Source organism: Alligator mississippiensis, chromosome 14 (genome assembly GCF_030867095.1).
Source record: "Alligator mississippiensis isolate rAllMis1 chromosome 14, rAllMis1, whole genome shotgun sequence".
In the NCBI taxonomy this organism is placed as follows: Eukaryota; Metazoa; Chordata; order Crocodylia; family Alligatoridae; genus Alligator; species Alligator mississippiensis.
The window spans coordinates 10,185,961-10,206,590 of NC_081837.1; the positions used below are offsets into that span (position 1 = coordinate 10,185,961).

Sequence of the window (20,630 nt, forward strand, 5' to 3'; positions counted from 1 at the left end):
ATTGTTAAGATACAGCACTTTTAATTCTTAATATAAAGCAATGTAATAATATTAAGAATGGATAGTAAAGAAATTTAAGGAGTTAACATGACCAAACCCCATTGACTTTCAATGGGAGTTAGCGGCCCAGCCCTCGTAGCCATGCTTTTGTAGTCCCAGCCATAATACTTAAGCATTTATCTTCGAAGTGCTATAGAACTTTGCAGGGATGGATCCAGGGCGGTGCAGCGGTGCTTTCATTCCTGCTCCACACAAATTTGAAAACCAATTGCCTGGGAGGGGCAACCACATTTATCAGACAATACTGATTCAGTTGACTTCGTGGCTCATTATCATCTCCCCGATTCCCACTAATTTCTCTCCACTCCACATGCCCTCTCTCCTTTTGAATGGTCTTGATGTTCCACTATTGAAACTATCCTTTCTTCTGCAATTTTCCTTTCTGTTAGTTCCTATTTCACAGCTTTGCAGACTGTTTTTAGTTCTATCTAAAAGCCTTAAGTGCGATCATATTAAATCAGATGCAGAAACAACTGAGAGTGAAGTTTTGGAGGCACTGTCAAGGCAGTCAAGAAGGCTAGATTTTGTTTTATGGATCTGAATAAGAGACATATGTTTAACTATAATGACTACAGGACTAATGAAGCAGTGTCTTTTGACCATTTTAACTATTTTTTGCCTAGTCAGTTGTGGTTTTTTAAACTTTACACATAATCTAGCAAATTAGTGCCCATTCCAATAATTGTTTTTGTGTGGCGTGACCCTCGCCCACAGCATATTAGTAATGCATCTGGTTTCTCTTTAACTGGAGAAAAGTATGTATTGTGTCATATGTGACAATGTGCCATACCATCTGCACAACCCCTGTTCAAAATCCTAGCTCTACCCGTGGAACCTTGAAATAATCCATTCTCCCAACAGTCTTGTGAGGTAGGTAAGTTTTACGATGCCTGATTTTCAGGTGGGAAAACTGAGGCAGAGATTGATTTCAATCATGTTTTAATTTAAATCATTGCGTGTTTGGCACTTAAATACCCTTGAGATGGCAAGAGGTTGCTCATGAGTATTTCTCTGGATTTCCGTGGAACTGTTTCCATGAAGTGCTTGCAGAACTGTGTCCACTGGGGCTGCTGATGAGGTTAGCTGAAAGTAGAGCAGCAGCATTTACAAAAGCCAACAGGGAATTAAGGAATTAATTAGACCAAAAAAAGACAATGCCTGAAACCTGCCTTTGCAAAAATGAAGATTTAGTTGCAAATTTTTAAAACTTGCTAAATTTGGATCAAACCCAGCCACAGGGAATTACAGTTCATCTCCACAGGAGAAAATGTCTGAGGTTATTTTCACTAAGGGACTTATTCACAGCTCTGTTTTCCTCCCGGTTTTCATAGTTGTGAGATTGTTGATATCAGCAACGCAGCGAAAACCCAAGTTATCAGAGGCTGAATCTGGTGTGTTTCCCATTCTAGGCAAAAAAAAACAAAAATCAAAGTGAATCAATTTACTATGCCAGAACTGACCATTACAATACCTTGCCTGACATCCTATAGAGCACAACTCATGCAATGCCACCTAGTCACTTCTGCATGAATCCCAGTTACCTTGTGTGTAACTGAAACACAATCTGTGATGGAAGGACTTCTGGTGTTCAGGTACTTTAAAAGTGATAGCTACAGGCATGTTTTCAAAGAGCTCAGTTTCCAGTTAGGTTCCCAAGTAGGTGGTTACATCTTCTAAAGAACTAAATATCTAATATATTGCGATTTTTTTAAATTATGCTTAAACTAGGTGTCTAAACAGGAATGGAGTATTTAGAAAATCTGCCCTGTAATGTTCAGAACTGCCTCCAGGGAGCTCAGCAGTGATGCAGTTTCTCTTCAGAGCTTTAAAAAATATTTCCTTTAGGCCAACAATAATTAGCACTGAGAAGAAAAGCAAAAGGATGTCAGTAATATCTGCAATTAATCATTTACTCATGAATAATGTAGAAATTCTACATAATCTCACTTCTTTTGTCAGAGACTGTCTGTACAGTTAAAACAGATGAAATCCCTGCCATTAATTATACTGCATATTAGTCCTAATTTCCATTATTATCACTCTCAGCAGGAGTTCATTTATATTCCCTCCCATCCTATTGTGCAGGGTGCTTTTCACCAGCTGGCTGCACTTCACTCCAGAGATGGCTTGGCTTGGAAAAGCATTTTCCAATAAATACAAGGTATTAATAGAGTGTTCTTGGTACTAGAAGAAATTAAATTATTACTGCTAGATAATAAAAAGAAAGTAACTCAGAAATAATTTACTAAATGGAAATAAGTGTGAGTTATCGTGGAACCCTAATAGTAGCACAAAACAATACTGGGGCACTGCAGTAAATTCATTTACCTTGTGGTAACACGAGCTTTATGATTGGCTGATCCATCTATTGTGTCAATCCAAGATGCGCCCCGCAGGACATGCATTTTCTGAGCACGTTGTCTTGATGAAGCTGCAGGAGGTAAATACTCTGAGGCAGTCCATTCCCAAGTGTTCCCTAACAGGTCATAGAGCCCTGAGATAAAAACATTGGTCATGAATATCCATAGAACAGCTGTGCTTTTAATATATGGACCTCCTGAAAGCACTTTGGTGCACTCAGAGTTATGATGTTCAAGCTACCATTGTAAGGATGGTGTAATAGCTATAGTAGGAGACTAGAAGTCAGAAACTCTTGATTTTATTTCCTGCTTTCTCATTCATTCTTGGGCAAGTCTCTTATCTGGACTGTGTGTCAGGTCTCCCATCTGTGTAATGCAGCAATACTGCTTGCTTATCCTCAAAAGGATCCTCAAAAGCTTCAATTAGTTAATATTAACAAGGTGCTTTGAGACCCATTATAAAAAAAACAAAGTAATGGATTGTTTTTATAAATTAATCACTGCAGGGAATGCTGGCTTCTTGCATTAAAATATCAGGCCTACAGCAGCCAATTTAAACAACATTAAAAACCGTGACAGTTTTTTGACATGCTCAGCATCATCATATCAGGATGCCAAGAAATGGATTAGTCCAGCTTCCATCACAATATCTCATTTTATTATTTCTAAATGGAAATTAACAAATGGATGAACTTTCAAGGAAGACAAAGGTGTAGGTTCTGTACCGTAACTGTTCTGAGGAGGGAATGCTTTCACTGGGGAAACACCATGGTAACCATCTTCTGCCATATCAACCTTTGGGAAATTTCCCTGTGTGAAGAGAAGGTTTCACTCTGAAGAATGAATAACCAGCAACACAGAAAGAAGCAAAAGAAAATGACCTCCAATAGAACCTCATGTAACTTAAAACAATGGAAATAGCTTTACAGATGTAAATCACAGACAAAGATACTTTCATGGGATAAACCAGTAGATCAGTCAATCCAAGAGGGAGACATGGGATACTGACAAATAACTCATGGCATTTCACAGAAAGTGCCATGAGTTAGATGTTCACTGTTTGGGGGGTGGAAATCGAGCTCTACTTTGAAGCTGATCCAGGGGAGGAGCTGCCTGCCTGCAGCCCCTCTCCCCTAGACCTCTCCCCCAGCCCCCCAATGCCCGTGCTGTCTGCAGGAAGGGAGTGGGGATGAGGGAGGGGAGTGCATTGCAGGCTGGGGTTTGCCCAGCCTGAGCTGGAAGGGGCTGCAAGGTGCAGGGGGCTTCAGTCTACTCCCCCTCCCTCCCCCCAGCTAAGGCTGGGTAAACCCCAGCCCACAGAGTGCTCCCCCTCCCTCATTCCCTCTCCCTTCCTGCAGATAGCACCAGGGGCAGGGCTAGACACATCAGCCCAGTCCTGGTCACACGAAGGGACTGACAGAAGCTAGATGAAGGCACTCTGGTTTGAAGCACCTTTATCTGATCCCTCATTACACGAGGGTTAATTTGTCATGCAATCGGCCACTTTTAAAATAATCTGCAGCCGTGCACTTCTGTCAGGGCATGGCTGTAGCATGGTTTCAGGGGGCCAGTTGCATGACAAATGTCCCTTTTGTCAGCATCCGTGATTTCCCTCCCTCCCCTTCTCAACAAAATTCTTGATCTGAACAGTTTGAAATGTTGAGGTATCTGAATTCCCCCATTTGTGGGTGGGGTGATTGCCTATTTTCTAGCCATGGAGGAAGTTAATAAAATTATGACAAGTTCGACAACAGCCGTTAGCTGATTTTCAATATCCTAAAGAAAAGTCCGTATCACTTACTGCCTAAATACCTTCTAGGGTCACTTAAGGACATTTTTCTAAATCAACAAACCGTCAGCACAACTCACAACAGACAGGGTGGTTTTTGGACCCTACCTGCCACAGATTCGTGCGATTTACTTGAAACTTGTTTCCCCAAGGATATATTCTACCTGTCCAAAAGGGAAAAAAGACCAATTAGTTCCTAAAGCTTAGTCCGTTTTCTTCATTTACCTCTTTTTAACAATTTTCCTTGATTGTCCTTTCCTGCTTGGGACACTGGCAAGAATTGTTGGCTTTACCCTTTTGCCCATATCCCTGATTAAGAAACCATTAATTAAAAAAATTAATATTTTAACTTTGAAAAAAAATGTTGAAGAATGTACAAAACAAAGGACACAATGGTTCTTTATCACAGCTTATTTTCATCCCAAGGCATCCCCTTATTCTTTACTATAATATGAACAATCACACAGATCACTTCATCCTCCACCAAAATGCAGTTCTCCCTGGAGTGAGGCCAGACTGCAGCAAAGTGAGGAAGAAATGTGTGCCTGATTGAGAAAGCAGTAGGAATGACACTTCTTGAAGGATCAGTTTGGTTTTAGAAAGAGATCAAAGAGTTTCTCTTACATACTCTCTAGTCCTCCCCTTGCAGCAAATTCCCACTCCTCCTCCGTAGGAAGTCTTTTGCCTTTCCACTTGCAAAATGCCTGGGCATCGTTCCAGCTGACATGTAACGCAGGGTAATCCAGCCTGTCTTTTATACTGGATCCTGGACCTGATGGCTGAATAGAAATGGTCAGTTTAAAATGAGATCCATCAGCTGCACTATGCCACCAGGATCATCCCCACCCACTTGCTTCTGCCTGTCAGGAAGGCACTGAAATGTATCAGAATCCTGTACTATTTCTGCATGGAAGACTTGTGTGTTTCAATAACTAGTCTGCTAAAATGCATATAGGAAGACAAATTTGGGTGCACCCTTTTAAACACTACTTTATCAAAGGGGAGAAATGGCAATGATGATAAATATTACACTAATCATCTGTGACAGAATAACAGATTGAACGGTGCCATCACCACTGATCCATCTTCCATCACATGAAGCTACATGTCCATACTCTGGACTGCTAAATGACTTGGTAATGCACCCTTCTTGTACATGATGCAGGCCACCTTGTCTTTGATTACTTGGTAGAAGTTCATCATGCACCCAGCTGGGGTAGGAACAGGGACAAAACCTTCACTTTTGTTATGCAGGGACCATTTCAACTAGAAAGGCTATGGGTATTAATGGGATTCACACCCAAGACTATAGTCTCCAGATCACCTGTGATCACTCCCAAACAGGCAGGGCTGCTCCCATCACAGAGCCCCTAACTGTATTACAGCTAGGCAAAATGAAGAAGAACAGCTCGGAAGGGTGCCATGTGCCCTAGTCTGCCAGGTCATCAGCCCTTCGGGTTATCTTCTGCTTTTGCAATTACTGTGGCTCAGATTTTCAGAGGAGCCTTTGGGAATGAGGCCCCCACATCCTATTGAACTTCAATAGATGATTTAAGCACCCAGCTTCCTGTGAAAATGCCCAGCCTGCCTCCTTTGCAATTAAAAGAAACACTCACTCACCTGTCGCCAGTACGCCTTGTCAACTGGCAACCACCAGGGGGCAGACTGAGAAAAGAAACAGAACCATATTAAAGACAATCCCGCTAACTAATGATCCCCCTAATGGACGGCACAACACATGCCGCTCACGTTTGGCAGCATGTAGAGCAAGTAACAACAGTATTTCTGAGTCTGGAAACAGATTTTGCAGCTCAGTCTGATCAACTGGGTCATTTCACAAACATGTGTATAGTGGTTATCAGTACAGTATAGAGACATCTGACTTGAAAAATAAAACTTGGGATTTCTGTAAATCCATAATAACTTTCAGGCTTTCCGCTTCAAACTCTGATGAATAAATACTGCAAAACAAATGTGTTTTCTTCCTGCCCATCAAGAGGTCATACCTGACCTCCTCCCGACAAATTGTTCAAAGTGGAATTCAACAGACTGGGGTCTTAAATTATGTAAGAGCCAATCCAGTCCTTCTCTCATTGAAACTGGGTGCATCTACACATGCAATTAATGTGACTGAATATACTCCAGTTCAATTTGAGCCGGAGTAAACCAATCCCAACATCACCATCTACGTGTGTATTTAAGTGCAGTAATTTACTGCACTGCTGGGTACCACTTGTATCTGATAGGACTATTCACCAGTGCAATAAATTAGTCTACTGCGCCCTAATTGCCGCACATGTGTAGACAGTGATGCTTTACTATGCAGCAAATTAGTCTGCTCCACAGTGAAGTGTCTCATGTAGACACCCACAGACAGCAAAACGCCCATTGACTCCAATGGGTACAGAAGCTGGTGGTATTATCCAGAAGTAAAAATGTCTATCAAGGTCTTCCCCTGAAGTTTTTGAGTGTATAGCAACAAAGTGAAATGATATAATATGATAAGAAATAAGACAGGAAAACTCCCCAATGAGTCTCCAGTCCATTTCTAATCCCTACACTTTCCAAAGACTTGTGCCTTTTCCTCTGCACTAGACAAGCTGAGACATTAACGCCTTTTGCCACGTGGGGCCACAACGTTTAACTGCAGAGCTTTCAAGAGCAGATCTGTTTCTATTTATTCCACTATCCTCACATTGCCCTGAACTCAGACGACAAGCTCCACAATCAGCTTTTTTGACTGTTTCAAATAGATCCCACTTTGTATTGTCGATGTCACTTCATAACACCCCTCAAGATCCACATGAATATTACCTCCAGTTTCTGGGTCACTTTCTTTTTCAGCTCTTCAGATACAAAATCCTCAAAGACAAAGCTCCAGCCAAATGTTTCTGCTTCTGTCTTGTATTTCTTTTCTCTGACAAATTCCCTGGAGGAAATATGACACACTTTGTATTATACAATCGCCCCATAGCAATACAGTAGATCTAAAATTGAATTTCCTAATATTCCAGAAGAAAAACAACTGTGAATTTCTAGCAAAAATCAATACTGTGAGGCTGTCAGACTTGCAAATTAAAGTTTTTCTTGAATCCCCCAAAGTAGGTACAGCCTTGAGAGAAAACAAGAACACTTACTGCTCAGCCCTGATCTGGAGGGATCCCCTGTAAAGGTGATGGATTAGTTAAATTTCTCTGATCATGCACTAGTCTCTCTGCTGAGGCTGCCAAAAATATGATTTTTGACCTTTCCACTAGAAAATTAACTGAAATAATTCAAGTACCAATTTTAGCCACTACCAGTTTGCCCTGATACGTGAAAGTCTCCAGATTCCATTAGTAACTCCATCCAGTCCCAATGAACAAAGCAAATGCAAAATATTGCCCTTACCTGAAATTCCTATTTGTGATGGGATATTTGTCAATAGCAAATGCCTTCACTATCACCTCCCTGACAGGCCCTTCTTCATTTCGACCATCGGGTGAATTTGTCCCCATCTGGAACTTCCCGCCAGGCAACTGAACCATGCTCCCATCCTTTTCAGAAGCTGTGCGACATAAGCCAACATAAGAAGATTAATTGGAAACACCAGCATCTTGACATTTTGAGGCACCAGCATTGTATGCACCTTGTTAGTGACCCATTCGTCCCCAAGGAAGGAGGTTGACAAGTGGCTAATCATTGTCCCTGGCATTTATACTACCTTGTGTTCTTTGATAGCACTTCACAGAGAGTAGACCAAACATCGCGGGTGTGACTCTGCTGAAACCCATGGATATATCCCAGAGATAAATGTAGACTTGATACTTCAGATGACTTATAGTACACCGGGCCAATGCTGCCGGTTTAGATCAGTCACTGCTGTTTGATGTCGGTTTATACAGCAGGGGGCATTGCAGGATATTGTTTTGGGATGTCAGTGAAATTCACTTGGGTCTTTCTCTGCAGGTTTTACATGCAGGGTACAGGGTATCTAGCCACTAAGAGAACCTCCTTTGCAAGTGATCCAGCTCTGCCACCTTTAGTTGCATAAAGTGACCCAGGATTTAACAGAGAAATGGAGTGGCTCCCCACCTTCTGACACCACTCCCCACCTCCACATAGACTAGCCAGCATAAATACTGTTGTAATAGAAATAGAAACAAAACCTGGTGCAGAAACATAGAGAAAAATAAATACACGGGGGCTGAGACTACCAGCTAGAGAGAGTGAGAAGAGAAGGGAAATTCCTTGAGCTTCTGTATCATCACAGGGAAATTGGGTTTTAGTCTGACTCAGTTTCTCAACCTGTGGTACACGTACCCCTGGGGGTACACGAGACACAGGCAGGGTGTACACGGGTACCCCAACACTCTCTCTCATCTCCTTTTCCTCTTTCTCTCTCTCGCCCTCTTTTCCTCTCAAAACCATGGCAAAAAATCTGGTGCACCACATTGCGCAGTGCTTTAAATTCCCCGTATAAAAAGCACTGGGTTCAGCCCTCCTAGCTTTGGCCTTCATCACCTCTAGCCCAAGTCCATACTTGAGTTGTACACCCCTGGTGTAAAAGGTGGCAACCCTACCCACAGCAGATCAGACATCTGTCATATCTGGCCTTATATACACAACCCTTCTTCCAACATATGGCACACATTAGTCTGTAAATATAAAATCCTCTGGAAAAATTGACTGTTGGGGTACTTATTAAAATTTCCAGAAGTTAGGGGGCACTTCCTACTTAAAAGGTTGAGAAACACTGGTCTGACTGACCAGGCACAAGACCCTTAAACAGACTCAGGTTTTGGATCCAGCTCGTACTCTAAGACAGTAAAAAGGGTGAAACCCACACCCTACTTTTACAGTGCAAGGCAGGGGTGCAGGTCTCTCTGTACCTGCTCCATTGGAATAAGCATAGTCCTTTGAGCTTTGCTCTAACACACGTAACGTTCACCATTATTTTCAGAGCTGCCTGCTGGTGAGGTTTCATCTCGAGTTAGCCCCTCGAGCTTCCCTGTGGTTAAAGGAATGATTTGAGGCTTGGTGCGATTCAGGTGCTTCCTTGAGCAGAGCGCAGTGTAACAGCTTTGGGCAGCAAAGGAAAGCAGTGAGTAGGGGAAAGCTGCTTATAAGGCTTCCTTACAGGGAGGTAGAAGGCAAAGAGCAGTGGACTGGGGGGGGGGGGTGCAGAAAGACGTATGTATGGGTGCCTTAACTTACCTTGCAGAGCATGGCTGCTCCCTAGCAGATAGCAGCAAAGCAAGAGAGCCAGCTGCACGCTCTTGGGAGGGGGGAAGGACAGCATCGGAGCCAGGCACTTGGCAAAGGGAGGTGAATTGGGAAAGAACTGAGGAACTGCAACCCAGAAGGGCTCAGCACAGGGGGAAGTGTTTCCGGATCTCACTCTGGAGGAGACTGCAGCCGACTCTCTTGCAGCACAAGTCCCCGCCTCCTCCTGTCTGGGCTGTGCAGGGGAAGGAGGCAGCAGAGAGCATGTACAGGAAGGAGAGAAGTGAAAAAAAAAAAAAAAATCGTCTCAGCCAGTGGGGGAGCGAGGATGGCTTTGTACAGTCCACACATTCGTGCATAAACAAGTCTAGTTTTGCAGATGTTTCTAAAAGTCAAGTTTTTCCTGAGAACTATTTACATCAACATTAGTCGAGTCCCACTGCAAAAACAAACTGTACAGTAGCAAACAGGTTAGGGAGTAGACAGCAGGGCAGACGGAGGAGAATCAGGACAGCAACTCAGAAAGGCACAAAGCCAATTTGCGGCACCCCTGCCAAAAGGGTTATTGCCTCTGCTGGTGTACGGTATGTGTGCAGGTAGCTGTCCCATTTGCTTTCATGGCTGTTTTTAATCTTTGGCAGGGGGGTGATAGTATTTTCTTTCTTTTAAAACAAAACTTCAAAATACATAATCCTGGGGTTACAGGTGCTGGACTCCTTCCCCTTTGCCTCCTTAAATGAAGAAGCTTCATATGGACAATTTCTCTAGTAGGTTGATGTAAGGAAACAGTTTTGCTTTTTTGCTCACCCATTCACATTTTGGAAAGCAGCAGAAGATGCAATCAGACTCATATCCATGTTGAAAAGCAACATTGGAACAGTCCAAAGATTTAAATGACTAGCAAATACCACTAAAATTGCAAAGAACTAACATCTTTTAAGTCTCTACAAAAGCTATACAAAACTAGAGCTAGCTTTGCTGGGCTAAGCAAAGAACATACATACAGGCCTATTAGAAGGTTGTAGTATCGGAAAACTAAAACAAAATCAAGCTGTTTGAATACTTGCTGTTATTTTGATAGCATTGTAGCAGGGTCTATGTTTTCAACAACTTCCATCTCCCAGGTCTTTAAACTAGTGCCATAGCAGCCTATGCTGCATTAGTGAATTCATGTTAAAAGCAGCCTGGAAAAATCCTTAGGCTAAAATGCATACTATTAGAGTGTACTTCAAAATATAAATATGCATTTGTTGTTAGGATAGGCAATAGCCTATGAATAATCATCTTTCGACACAGGTCTAAGCCATTGTAAAATGTTACCATCCCCATTCTGAAAGACAGGAAACTGATGCAGGGACAGGAAACAACTACCTAGTTCAATACCATGCCTAGAAACAGAATCCAGGTTTGACCTCTTTCCCCCGCCCCAGTCCAGCACTCCACGCATTTGGAAAGGATCTTCTATAAAATTCTTAAATTAGGCTCCCCCATCCCAGGGGAAATTTTGGGGATTACAGGGAGCTGCATGTAATCTCATATGTAGAAACATAAGCAAGTTACACCACGGGTAGTTCAGCAGTATTCAGAAAAGTGATGCACAGATGACACGTTCTGGAAGTAATGACATGTCATGGAAAACTATATTGCTGTACCATCATCTTCATCCAGTAACATTATTTCAACTAAAATGCAAGTTAAATAAGTGACACTGCTACAAACAAAGCACAGAACAGAAATGTTTATTGGGTAGAAAGGCTGTAACTTTAATTGTACATTTCAGTGCAATTAAAAATAAATAACTGATTGATTTTAGAACCTAATATTTGAACAGGTACTAATCTTTGCGAGTGGCCATGTTTACTGCATCAAAAAGGACAGCTACTTCTGTTACTGTGAAAATCCACTGGAGGCTGGGGACGAAAATGCCTTTAGTTGGATTTTTTTTTTAAAGTTATTTCAAAAAGGCAATTCCCTACTCATGATGACTATCACAGGATGAGAAGAGATTCAGTTCAACCTTTGAGAGATGACATTCCAGCTCGCATAATTTCATCAACCAAAAGAATGTTGCTGGCGATCACCGTGCTGGAAAGATCAAATGAAAAAAACAAACAAACCTGTTAAAAGTGCTGTATTATGTTACAATTCATTCAAACAAGGGCATTATCTTCACTTCTCTCCTCAGGAGTCCGCACCCCAGCCAAAGCCCCAACAGATTATAAAGTTTTATACTAGACTCAGCCACTTAAAAAACACTAATACTAATAGCCAATTAAGATCAAGCTTTCTTTCTTTCCAATTGGAGAGGAGACATACTTTAGGATGAGTATGACAGTGTAAAACAACTACTTCCCTTTTCTTGTACATTGCAAAATGGAGGATAAAAACCAAAGCCTTTCACTTAATAAACAAATCTCAAATTACTTAATCGATTTTGGATAGCAAAATGAGTGTTTATACAATTTAAAAGTTAACCCATTAAAAAAAAAATTACCATGAATGGAGCAGTTGCTTTTTGACATTATAGTTGTCCCAAATTCCAGCTACTGCAGCCACCATTGGTTCACCTGGAAATAAAAATAAGTACAAAATAAGGCAAAAGATAAGGCTGAGAACACCTGAATGAAATGTTACAGTTCTGAGTTACGAAAAAAGTGATAAGGGATTAGCAGGTTTTTGTCATCTGTGAAGCATGCTGCTACTGCCCCCAAAGGCAAAACATCTTCATACAAAAACCCACCAACATCTAGTCTTTGCATGTAGTCACATTTACATGTGTGGATATCACATTACAAACTTCATATTACTTAACTCTAACATAGCCTTGAGTTGTTTAGCAGGCGACAAGTACTCTATTTACCATCAAGAAAAGCTGTTGTTAAATAAAACTTCCAGGAAATCTTAAAACAACACTCCCAACCCTGCAAAATCTTCAGGAAGCTAACGTGCAACAGACTTGCCATAAAGAATAATAAGTTTTAATTTCTCTCAAAAAAACCACTATACTGCTGACTAGACAAAGGTCAATTTATTCTATTCACAAGTGTCTCAATACGGGTTTTTTAGAGGAGGTTCTTACCAGTGTTCAGATCAACTCCAATAAGCTGCCCTGATTCTGCATGTTCTGTCTGAACTTTCACTAAAGTTTCTTGGGGATCATAGCCAGAATTCTGAGCAAGCACCTTTTAAAAAAGAGGATGAGATAGATTATGTAAAAATAAGTAGTTGTTGCAACAGTAACCCACCTTAATGATAATTTTCTATTAGCTTAAACTAACTGCTTGCAATCTACTTCTCCAGTCAAGAGCTCCTTTATACCTTAGGAATAACGAGCAGAGCATCAGCAAAAGCCTGGACTCCAAGCTGGGCTCTTCCTTTTATGGTGGGCTTATATTTAACGAGAGCTTGAGCAATTGCCACTTCTACTGCACCAGCCCCTGGAACTACACAGCCTGTATGTAAGGAAGATAATAAGCAGAGCCATTACACAGCGATATCAAACAAAGCAATGAGACCACATGGTTCATGTTAATGGATGTACATCAGTACAGAACATTCATGAAACTCAAGAGGCTTTTGCCTCTAAAATAGCATCCACCACGACAGGTGCTCTTCAAAACACAATCAAAACTCTTTTTGAGAAAGGTGAGAAATGAAACCGACTTATGTATTTAGGTTTCTATCATGCTCACCGTAACTCATGGCCAGACACAGCAAGAATAGCCTTTTACTCAGAGTCTCCTCGTCCCTTATTTAAAGCTTAGATAGTAGTTGCTGTAGTCCAGCTGAACTAGTTTCAGCAGAAAGAGCAGAAGAATCAGAAGGCGTGATAGAGAACATTTACAGGAAAACAATTATCCAAAGTACACCTGTTAGCTTTTACGTTAACAAATCTGCAATTCTTGCATGTCAAAAGGCGAGACTTTGATTAAAAAAAACCTTCCCTTCTGAAAAGAGATGTTGCATGGAGGAGAAGCAGCAATTTTGCTACCTTTAATATCTTACTGTAGTAGTGCTCAACCTCTGGCCCACAGCCCAGATTCCAGCCCACAGAGCTGTCTCATCTAGCCTGCGGAGCTCCCCACAGGTCTGGAAATTTGGTGGCAGTATAAGCAGTAGTGAGGTTAACCACTCCAAGAGCTTCAGCAGTTAACACTACTGCTGCTCCCCTGATAAGTACCCATGGGGGAACCCCGTCATCCAGATGATGCAGCCCTGCAAGCCAGTTCAAGCCACAGCCACATCTGGCACGTGGAGTTGCACCCCAACAGGATCCTGCACGTGAAGTCACATCTGTGCACCGGACTGTGCCTATGGACTGACTCTTATATGCTGGATCTGGCCTACAGACCAACTCGGTGCCATTTATCTAGCCTATGTAACTGGACAGGTTGAGCAACACTGCTTGCTGTAAGCAGTGATTCAAGATATTTAAAAAAAAACATTATTACCACCATCCCAAATAACTATTTCAGTAATCCTTTCTGGCAGGCCTGCTAAACTGATGAAAGATAGTGAGCTGAAAGCAAGTTTTTCAGTTGCAAAGCATGCTTTTTTCCTCCTCATCTCTCTGCTCTTACTGAACCAGTATTTAACCAGATCTAAAGTATTCAAATTTGCTGTGTTGCCCTCAGAGCCTTTTGTCTTAAATTGTTGTCTTCCAGCATTTTAAAAGCACATTCATTAATATTTAACAGAATACTAACAAGACCCTGGAGAAAGACCATGTGCAACTGAAATCAAATCTGATCCACTATGTGTATCCACTTTTTAAAACATGTCAGCTTGGCATACAGCATGACATTAGAAATAGTTAAAGTGGAAATACTTTAGCATGGTGTCTGACTGCATAAACTATTGATAAAGCTAACACAGAATTCATCCATGCTTCTTGGCAGAAAAGTACATATGTAGGAAATGAACAGTTCACAGATGTCAGCAGGTCCTCTGAATCTTACTACACCAAAAAATTACTATGGACTACACTTACCATCTTCAATGGCATTTTTTACAGCACGTAGTCCATCTCTTACTGCATCCTTGATTTGCGTGAGTGTATGCTTATTGGGTCCCCTAATCAACAGGGTAACGGAACGAGGATTGTCACACTTCTCAATAAAGGTGTATTTCTCTTCACCCTGTAGAACAATATTACTATGTGTTCATGTAAGAGTTTTGCTCAAGAACAAAAAAGCAGCAAAATCAATCAATCAATCACAGCATATCTATGTAAAAAAACAAAATAAATGAGCAACATGGGTACATTTTTAGATCCATGTATAGTCAGAGGGATAATTAACTTTCACACTAACTTCTGAAAAGGGGAATAGTAGAAATTTTTCTCTTTACCCTTATAAATTATGCAGGTTGTCATCCTAGCTCTACTTTCAATGAAGAATACATTTATTCTTTGTTCCCCCCGCCCCTCAGGTTTTTGTTTTTCCATCATCACCCCACAGTGTACTTCATGTATTTTTCTGGCAATTAGTGTGTGGCAGTGACTTTTATGAGACTTCCCATATTACTTTCAAAATCATAACTGGATCATCATGGGTGTCTAAATGCCTTCACAGAACTCCCTGTGTTTAAGAGTGCTAAGCATTAACAGCAAAACCTGAAATAAAGCAAACGATACAGACACCGAAAAGGAGCCAACAGTGTACCTTGACCTGTTAAGTTCAAACTCAAGGTCATACATACTAATGTATACTCATAAACAAGCCCAGCATGTCCCAGACACTCAGGCGTGAGGTCCTCCAAAGAATTCATGGCCATACCACCACAGGCAAGCGTCAGTCTGAAAGAAGATAAGACAAGTCGGTCATGTTACATACGTAACTAAATATAAAATTAATAACTTAATGTGAAGTTGGAATCTTTGTTCATACCAAACTGAAGAGTTAAGAATATCACAGCACATCCACCATGAGCTATTTAATATAAGCAGGGCCACTTAGTTTCATTTCTTTCAAGCTATGTGAAGTACAGTAAAAGCACTGTCAATTGGCACCTTACAAGCCAGCACATTCTATTAACCGGCATGCTGGGTTGTAAGGTAAAGTGAAATGGGAAGCGCCCACCGTGGCACTTCCGGTTTCTCCAAACCCCCACAGTCCAACGCAAAGCAGCCTGTGCTGCCAAGCCCTCATGGTCTGGGGCATAGCAGGCTGCATGGGGCCCGCCTCCCTGTCCCTCAGAGCCTACGGGAGAGTCGGCAATGCCCCGGACGCGGTGAGAAGTGACGGCCCAAACAGGCAGAGACACTTGTTCAGGCCTCTCAATTAACCGGTATATTTTGTTATCTAGCACCCCCCCACCATGGGTGACGGACAACAAAGCTTTTACTGTATGTGGATGTACTTTGTGAATCATTTCAGAATAGTGCAGAAGAGGGCTAATTGTTCTGAATTCGGAATTTATTGGCAACATCACTATTACATGAAAAAGGATTTTTTAAATGCATCAAAATACGTAAGCTTCTATTAACTGCCAGTCATTGCTGCTTAAGAACTAGACAAGTCAGATGTATGGGTAGATTTTACTCAAGCTTTACTTAAAAAGAAAAAGGTTACATACATACATCAAGTCAAACAAACACTGGAAAAGCAAGTAAGTCTTCTTTTCAAGAACTTACCTCTCCATGTTCCTCCTTTTTGCTCTGCGCAAAGCTACTATTCCTTCTTTTGCCAAGCTATCCAACGAAAATGGGTCAATTCCCTAACAAGAGAAAAGCGCCTATTAAGGAAGTGTAAAAACAAATTCACAGACCAGTGCAAAGGGCCAATTCTTCCTCTTAGCAAAGACCTATGTGAATATCTGAAAGCAAAATATCTCTACCCCTTATTAAGGCTTGTGTGAGAGTCACACAGTTAATGGACACCAAGGCATCGAGCCTGCCAAAAGTGCCAAGGTGTTAGAAGTAATTTTTCCAGTTATTTCCCATACTTGTTCGTCTTACCTTCTGATTGATTACGATAAATCCTTTATCTGAATCACCACAGACTCTCTTTTTCAAGTCAATAATTTTGTTCACTCTGTCTTCAATGAATTTTCTTTCTGCTTTTACTAGCTTCTCTCTTTCTTCTGCACTCTTATAAAAGAATCCAGAGCTCACCTCTCTAAAATTAGAGGTTGAAGGAAAAGACATGACAATCATCTACTCACAGGAAAGAACATGTAAATTTAGTCAGAAGGTATCTTAAATAAAGGTACAGTTTAACAGAGTCGCATTGCATAGTACAGCAGCACAAAATATATGTTGTACTTCTGAATACATGCAAAACAAAAATGACATCTTTCAGTACAGGAGTAAAATAGTATTTTAGTAGTCACATATCAAAACACCCATGTCTAACATACACTTGGAGATGCTCACTATCAATGTATACCGAACACACAGACATTATTGACTTTAAAAAGTTGTCAGTCAGTGATATGACAAACACCTCGAAAAACAAATAACCTACTCCAGAAGCTTACTGGCCCCTTACCAGCTTCATAAATCTGGATAAGATTCTGTGCTGTTTGCTTTTATTTCCTCTTTTACACAGCTGAGCTTATCTTAAGTAGATATTCTGGAATACTTATTCTCCGCTTTCTTTTAGTCTCTGGCTTACACTTACGTTTTTTCATATTCTAGAGATACGTTGCAAGTAAGTATATAAGCATCTTCCACTCTTTTTTTCATATCTGGATGACGAGCGCCATGATCCAAAACAAGTCCTTTAATAAGCCTGTAAAGAATCAGTTAGATGACCTGTAAGAAATTCTTCTTCCTTATTTGGGTTTTCATGATAGGCAGTTGAACAAAATTCATAGCAAAGCATATTAAACATTAATTACATGCCTATAGGTATAAAAATAATTTGGATAATGTATCCCACTTCCATGGACATGCCTACTCTGTGTAAAGCAGGCTGTTAGGGCTGTAATAAGGAAATATACTCTAGCATAGTGTCTGACTGCATTAGCTACTGAAAAAGCCAACGCAGAATTCTTCCATGCTGCTGATTAAGCTTGTCCTTATGAAGGCTTTTGAACTATTGTGGTCCCAATTTACCTAGTTAAAAGGCAATTATAATAGTATTATAAATTCTCTCCATGTCAGTGAGATTCAGCCCTCTGACATTAAGAATGATAAAAGGGTTAAAACTCTGTTCACTTTGTATTCCAGGTTTCTCTCCACTAGAAATGGATTTAGAGCTTAGAGCTCAATTAGTGTAAAAGGACCAATGTCTTTCAGACACAGCATTATACTTCTTAGTATTTTCAGACTGTCTGAGAAAAAGGCATGTGTATATTACACCAATGCACCTGTCCTATGTTGGAAGTTAATACAGCCATGACCAACCAGCTGCAGGCATATTTGTCAGACTGTCAAGTTTAAAAATGGAGGGAGTTTAAACTCTTGAGAGGAACAGTTTCATCTTACTTCTGTCTCCTCTTGTTAAGAAGCTCTAGTTAAGAGCTCCCACTGAAGATGAGTAAAACTGCAGGAAGTTATAGGAAGAGCTTTTTTTCAAATGTACTTTGCAATGTTCCTGTTTTGTAGTTTCTCGTGTGGTCAGTTTTTTCCCCCCCAACATAAAAAGGTAAGAAAGGCCATTTTAAGATGCATGAAAAAAAGCAACAGCAAGTTGAAAAAAAAAAAAGTTAAGCAAACTCCTTGTGACAGGACCTCAAGCTTTTCACTTTATAAAAGCAACTGAGGTTCGCCTTACCATTACCCACCCCAGCAGGGTTTGTTTTTGTTTTTTTATTGTTTGTATAACTACGTACGCTGTATCCGTTTCTGATTTGTGCTTCATCTCCATTATCTCAACCATGTAGAGATCAATAGGTTCATCTGGTTTTCTGATTGCCAAAATGGAATCTACTACAGCCTGAAATAGAAGAGAACACCATCATACAACAAGCTCAGCTATCAAACAGAAGCAAATAGATAGGCATTTCCCCCCCATTTTTCTATGCTCCCTCTCTTCCCCTAATTAATTATCTAATGTGTCAGATAATTAGGAGTTCCTCATCTGAGAATGAAAGTACAGTTCAAAGAAAAAATAAAAAACATGTACACTTACCTCTGTTAAGACATCAGCCAGCTCAGCATGAACTTTAGTACGCAGAGATGTTCTGGCAACATCTATAAGTGTCTCTCTGTCCATATCCTTGGATACTTTGACCTGCTCCAAAACTTCAAGTGCCTTTGCCTTTGCTGCTTCAAATCCTTCTGCAACTATTCTTGGGTGCAAGCCCTATTGTTCATTAAAAAAAAATATAAAATGCTATTAATCAACAAAACAAGGCAACAGGTTTCCAACTGGCATTCTTATTTATTTTCAAATCTATATTACTCAGACCTTTAAAATTTGTGCTACCCAAACAATGACCTTGATGATAAACACTAAAGCGATTTAGACTTCACATGATACAATGAAGACAAAATGTACTGTCCTTTTGAATACATGTAAAAGGAAGATGCTCCTTCTAATGCAGAGGAAAAGCACAGCTTATTCTAGCACAGAATTAAGACCAAGGGAACTTATGAAGCACACTTGGGTGTTCACTGTGCAGCAGGAATTAATCGGTATCAAGTCAAGTTTTCTAACATGAAGATGATTCTTTACTCGAGTAAAACGCTATTTAGTGGCACGCAATTATGACAAAAGCTTTAAAGCCCACCAAAAGAGCGAAAGAAAAAAAACACAACAGGTACAAGACATATTAACAGCAAAGTCAAAACTCGAAAGCATTAAAGGATGACGTTTACTCATTCCCTTACAAAAACCAAGACCCCATCCGTACCTCGGAAATATAGAGATCTGCCTGCTTCAGCAGCTCTCCGATGATCAGGACATTTGAAGTGGTCCCGTCTCCAGTGATGTCATCTTGCGCCGTTGCTACTTTGGCTATTAAGGAGGCGGTTGGGTGTTGGATTTGCTAAACAAAAAGAAGCAGCTGAGCGATATTCCTACAATAACGCAGCAAGGTTTAACTAGCAGGAAACTCACATCGATGTATTTTGTCTTGCTGGGACACACTATACATCTTCGTAGTTATTTTTTGTCGATTTAAAAGCAACACTTGTCACTTAGAGGTATGTTAGAAGTGTCTCAAACGATACATTACATTAACACTGAACGAGTCTGCTAAGATTCTCGTTTTTGGCTAATTTCTGCGGGCGAGGGAGCGGCGGTAAAGCTACAGATGCGAGGGACGCCACGAGGGAGTTGGGGGGGGGTGAATCGGGGGCCTGTTCTCCAGCGAGCGGATGCGAGGAGGAGGCAAGTTTTGGCCACGCACCAAAACGGACGAGGAGACAAAGGGGGGCAAGGCGCACTCACCATCTCATGCAGCAGCACGTTGCCATCTTTGGTGAGCTTGATGTCTCCGGAGCCAGACACGAGCCTGCGAGGGGGAGGGAGAGGGGAGGGGAGGGGAGGGGAGGAGAGGCGGTCACCGCAAGGGCCGGGCCCAGCCCCTCCCCCCACCACGGCCTCCCCGCCACGTGCGCCCCCCGCCCGGCCCCGCGCTCACATCTTCATGGTGCCCTTGGGCCCCAGGTTGGTGCGGAGCACGTCCTGCAGCCCCCGCGCCGCGCTGATGTTCACGGCCAGCGCCGCCTGCGCCCGCGCCACCTCGGCCTTGGGGTTCAGCGACTTCACCGCCGCCATGATGCAGCCGCCGCACTGCCCGAGCCCAGCCCCGCGCGCAAGGGACGGCGGGATAAGGCGCGCGGGGCACGCCCCTTCTAGAACACTCCGCCGCCCCGCCATTGGCTGCGCGGCGCTGCCTGCCGTCCCATTGGCCAGCCGCCCTGTCGCTCCCCTCCGAGGGACCCGCCCCGCGGGAGAAGGCCGGTGGGAGCGGTTGATATGCAAAGCGCCTCATGCATATGCAAATCGGCACGCCGTCGCTCCTCATTAATATGTAAATGAACGCGGGCCTATGAACACAGGGTCATTAGCTTGATTGGCAAACGTCGTCATGGAGACGGGCGAGCGGTCCCGTTGCTTTCCTCCAAGGGGAACCACAGGGGAGGTCTTCTGAGGTGAATATTCAGCGTCTTCTGAGTTTCCTGATCCTTGTGGCGGGCGTCACGCGGGTGCGAGGCGCGGTTCTGCTTTTACGTCTATTTGATCTGTTTCTCATTAAAAAAAACCAACACAAATATACGCAAATGAACATATATGCAAATGAACCTAATCAAAAACACAAAT

The 20,630-nt window shown here is 41.9% G+C and overlaps 2 protein-coding genes and 3 non-coding genes across 5 annotated transcripts; all 5 read right to left on the reverse strand.

Moving 5' to 3' along the window:
- Nucleotides 1-982: 982 nt before the first annotated feature.
- SUMF2 (sulfatase modifying factor 2) lies at nt 983-9,592 on the reverse strand. Its single transcript, XM_019493458.2, has 9 exons — nt 9,406-9,592; nt 7,600-7,756; nt 7,024-7,138; nt 5,830-5,874; nt 4,838-4,988; nt 4,318-4,373; nt 3,146-3,230; nt 2,389-2,554; nt 983-1,465 (listed from the first exon to the last, which is right to left on the reverse strand). Exons 1-9 carry the CDS (start codon nt 9,488-9,490, stop codon nt 1,360-1,362), a joined length of 966 nt encoding a protein of 321 aa, XP_019349003.2. The 5' UTR covers nt 9,491-9,592; the 3' UTR covers nt 983-1,359.
- A 1,545-nt stretch (nt 9,593-11,137) lies between these two features.
- On the reverse strand, nt 11,138-20,113 carry CCT6A (chaperonin containing TCP1 subunit 6A). Its single transcript, XM_006260190.3, has 14 exons — nt 19,948-20,113; nt 19,755-19,818; nt 19,216-19,350; nt 18,492-18,665; nt 18,193-18,296; nt 17,037-17,147; nt 16,373-16,532; nt 16,049-16,131; nt 15,115-15,211; nt 14,405-14,552; nt 12,733-12,866; nt 12,494-12,596; nt 11,909-11,981; nt 11,138-11,499 (listed from the first exon to the last, which is right to left on the reverse strand). Exons 1-14 carry the CDS (start codon nt 20,082-20,084, stop codon nt 11,427-11,429), a joined length of 1,596 nt encoding a protein of 531 aa, XP_006260252.1. The 5' UTR covers nt 20,085-20,113; the 3' UTR covers nt 11,138-11,426.
- LOC132245278 (small nucleolar RNA SNORA15) lies at nt 14,170-14,302 on the reverse strand. The gene has a single exon (XR_009457102.1). It is a non-coding gene; the product is annotated as a small nucleolar RNA SNORA15 (small nucleolar RNA).
- On the reverse strand, nt 17,287-17,418 carry LOC132245279 (small nucleolar RNA SNORA15). The gene has a single exon (XR_009457103.1). It is a non-coding gene; the product is annotated as a small nucleolar RNA SNORA15 (small nucleolar RNA).
- On the reverse strand, nt 18,853-18,984 carry LOC132245280 (small nucleolar RNA SNORA22). The gene has a single exon (XR_009457104.1). It is a non-coding gene; the product is annotated as a small nucleolar RNA SNORA22 (small nucleolar RNA).
- Nucleotides 20,114-20,630: the final 517 nt, after the last annotated feature.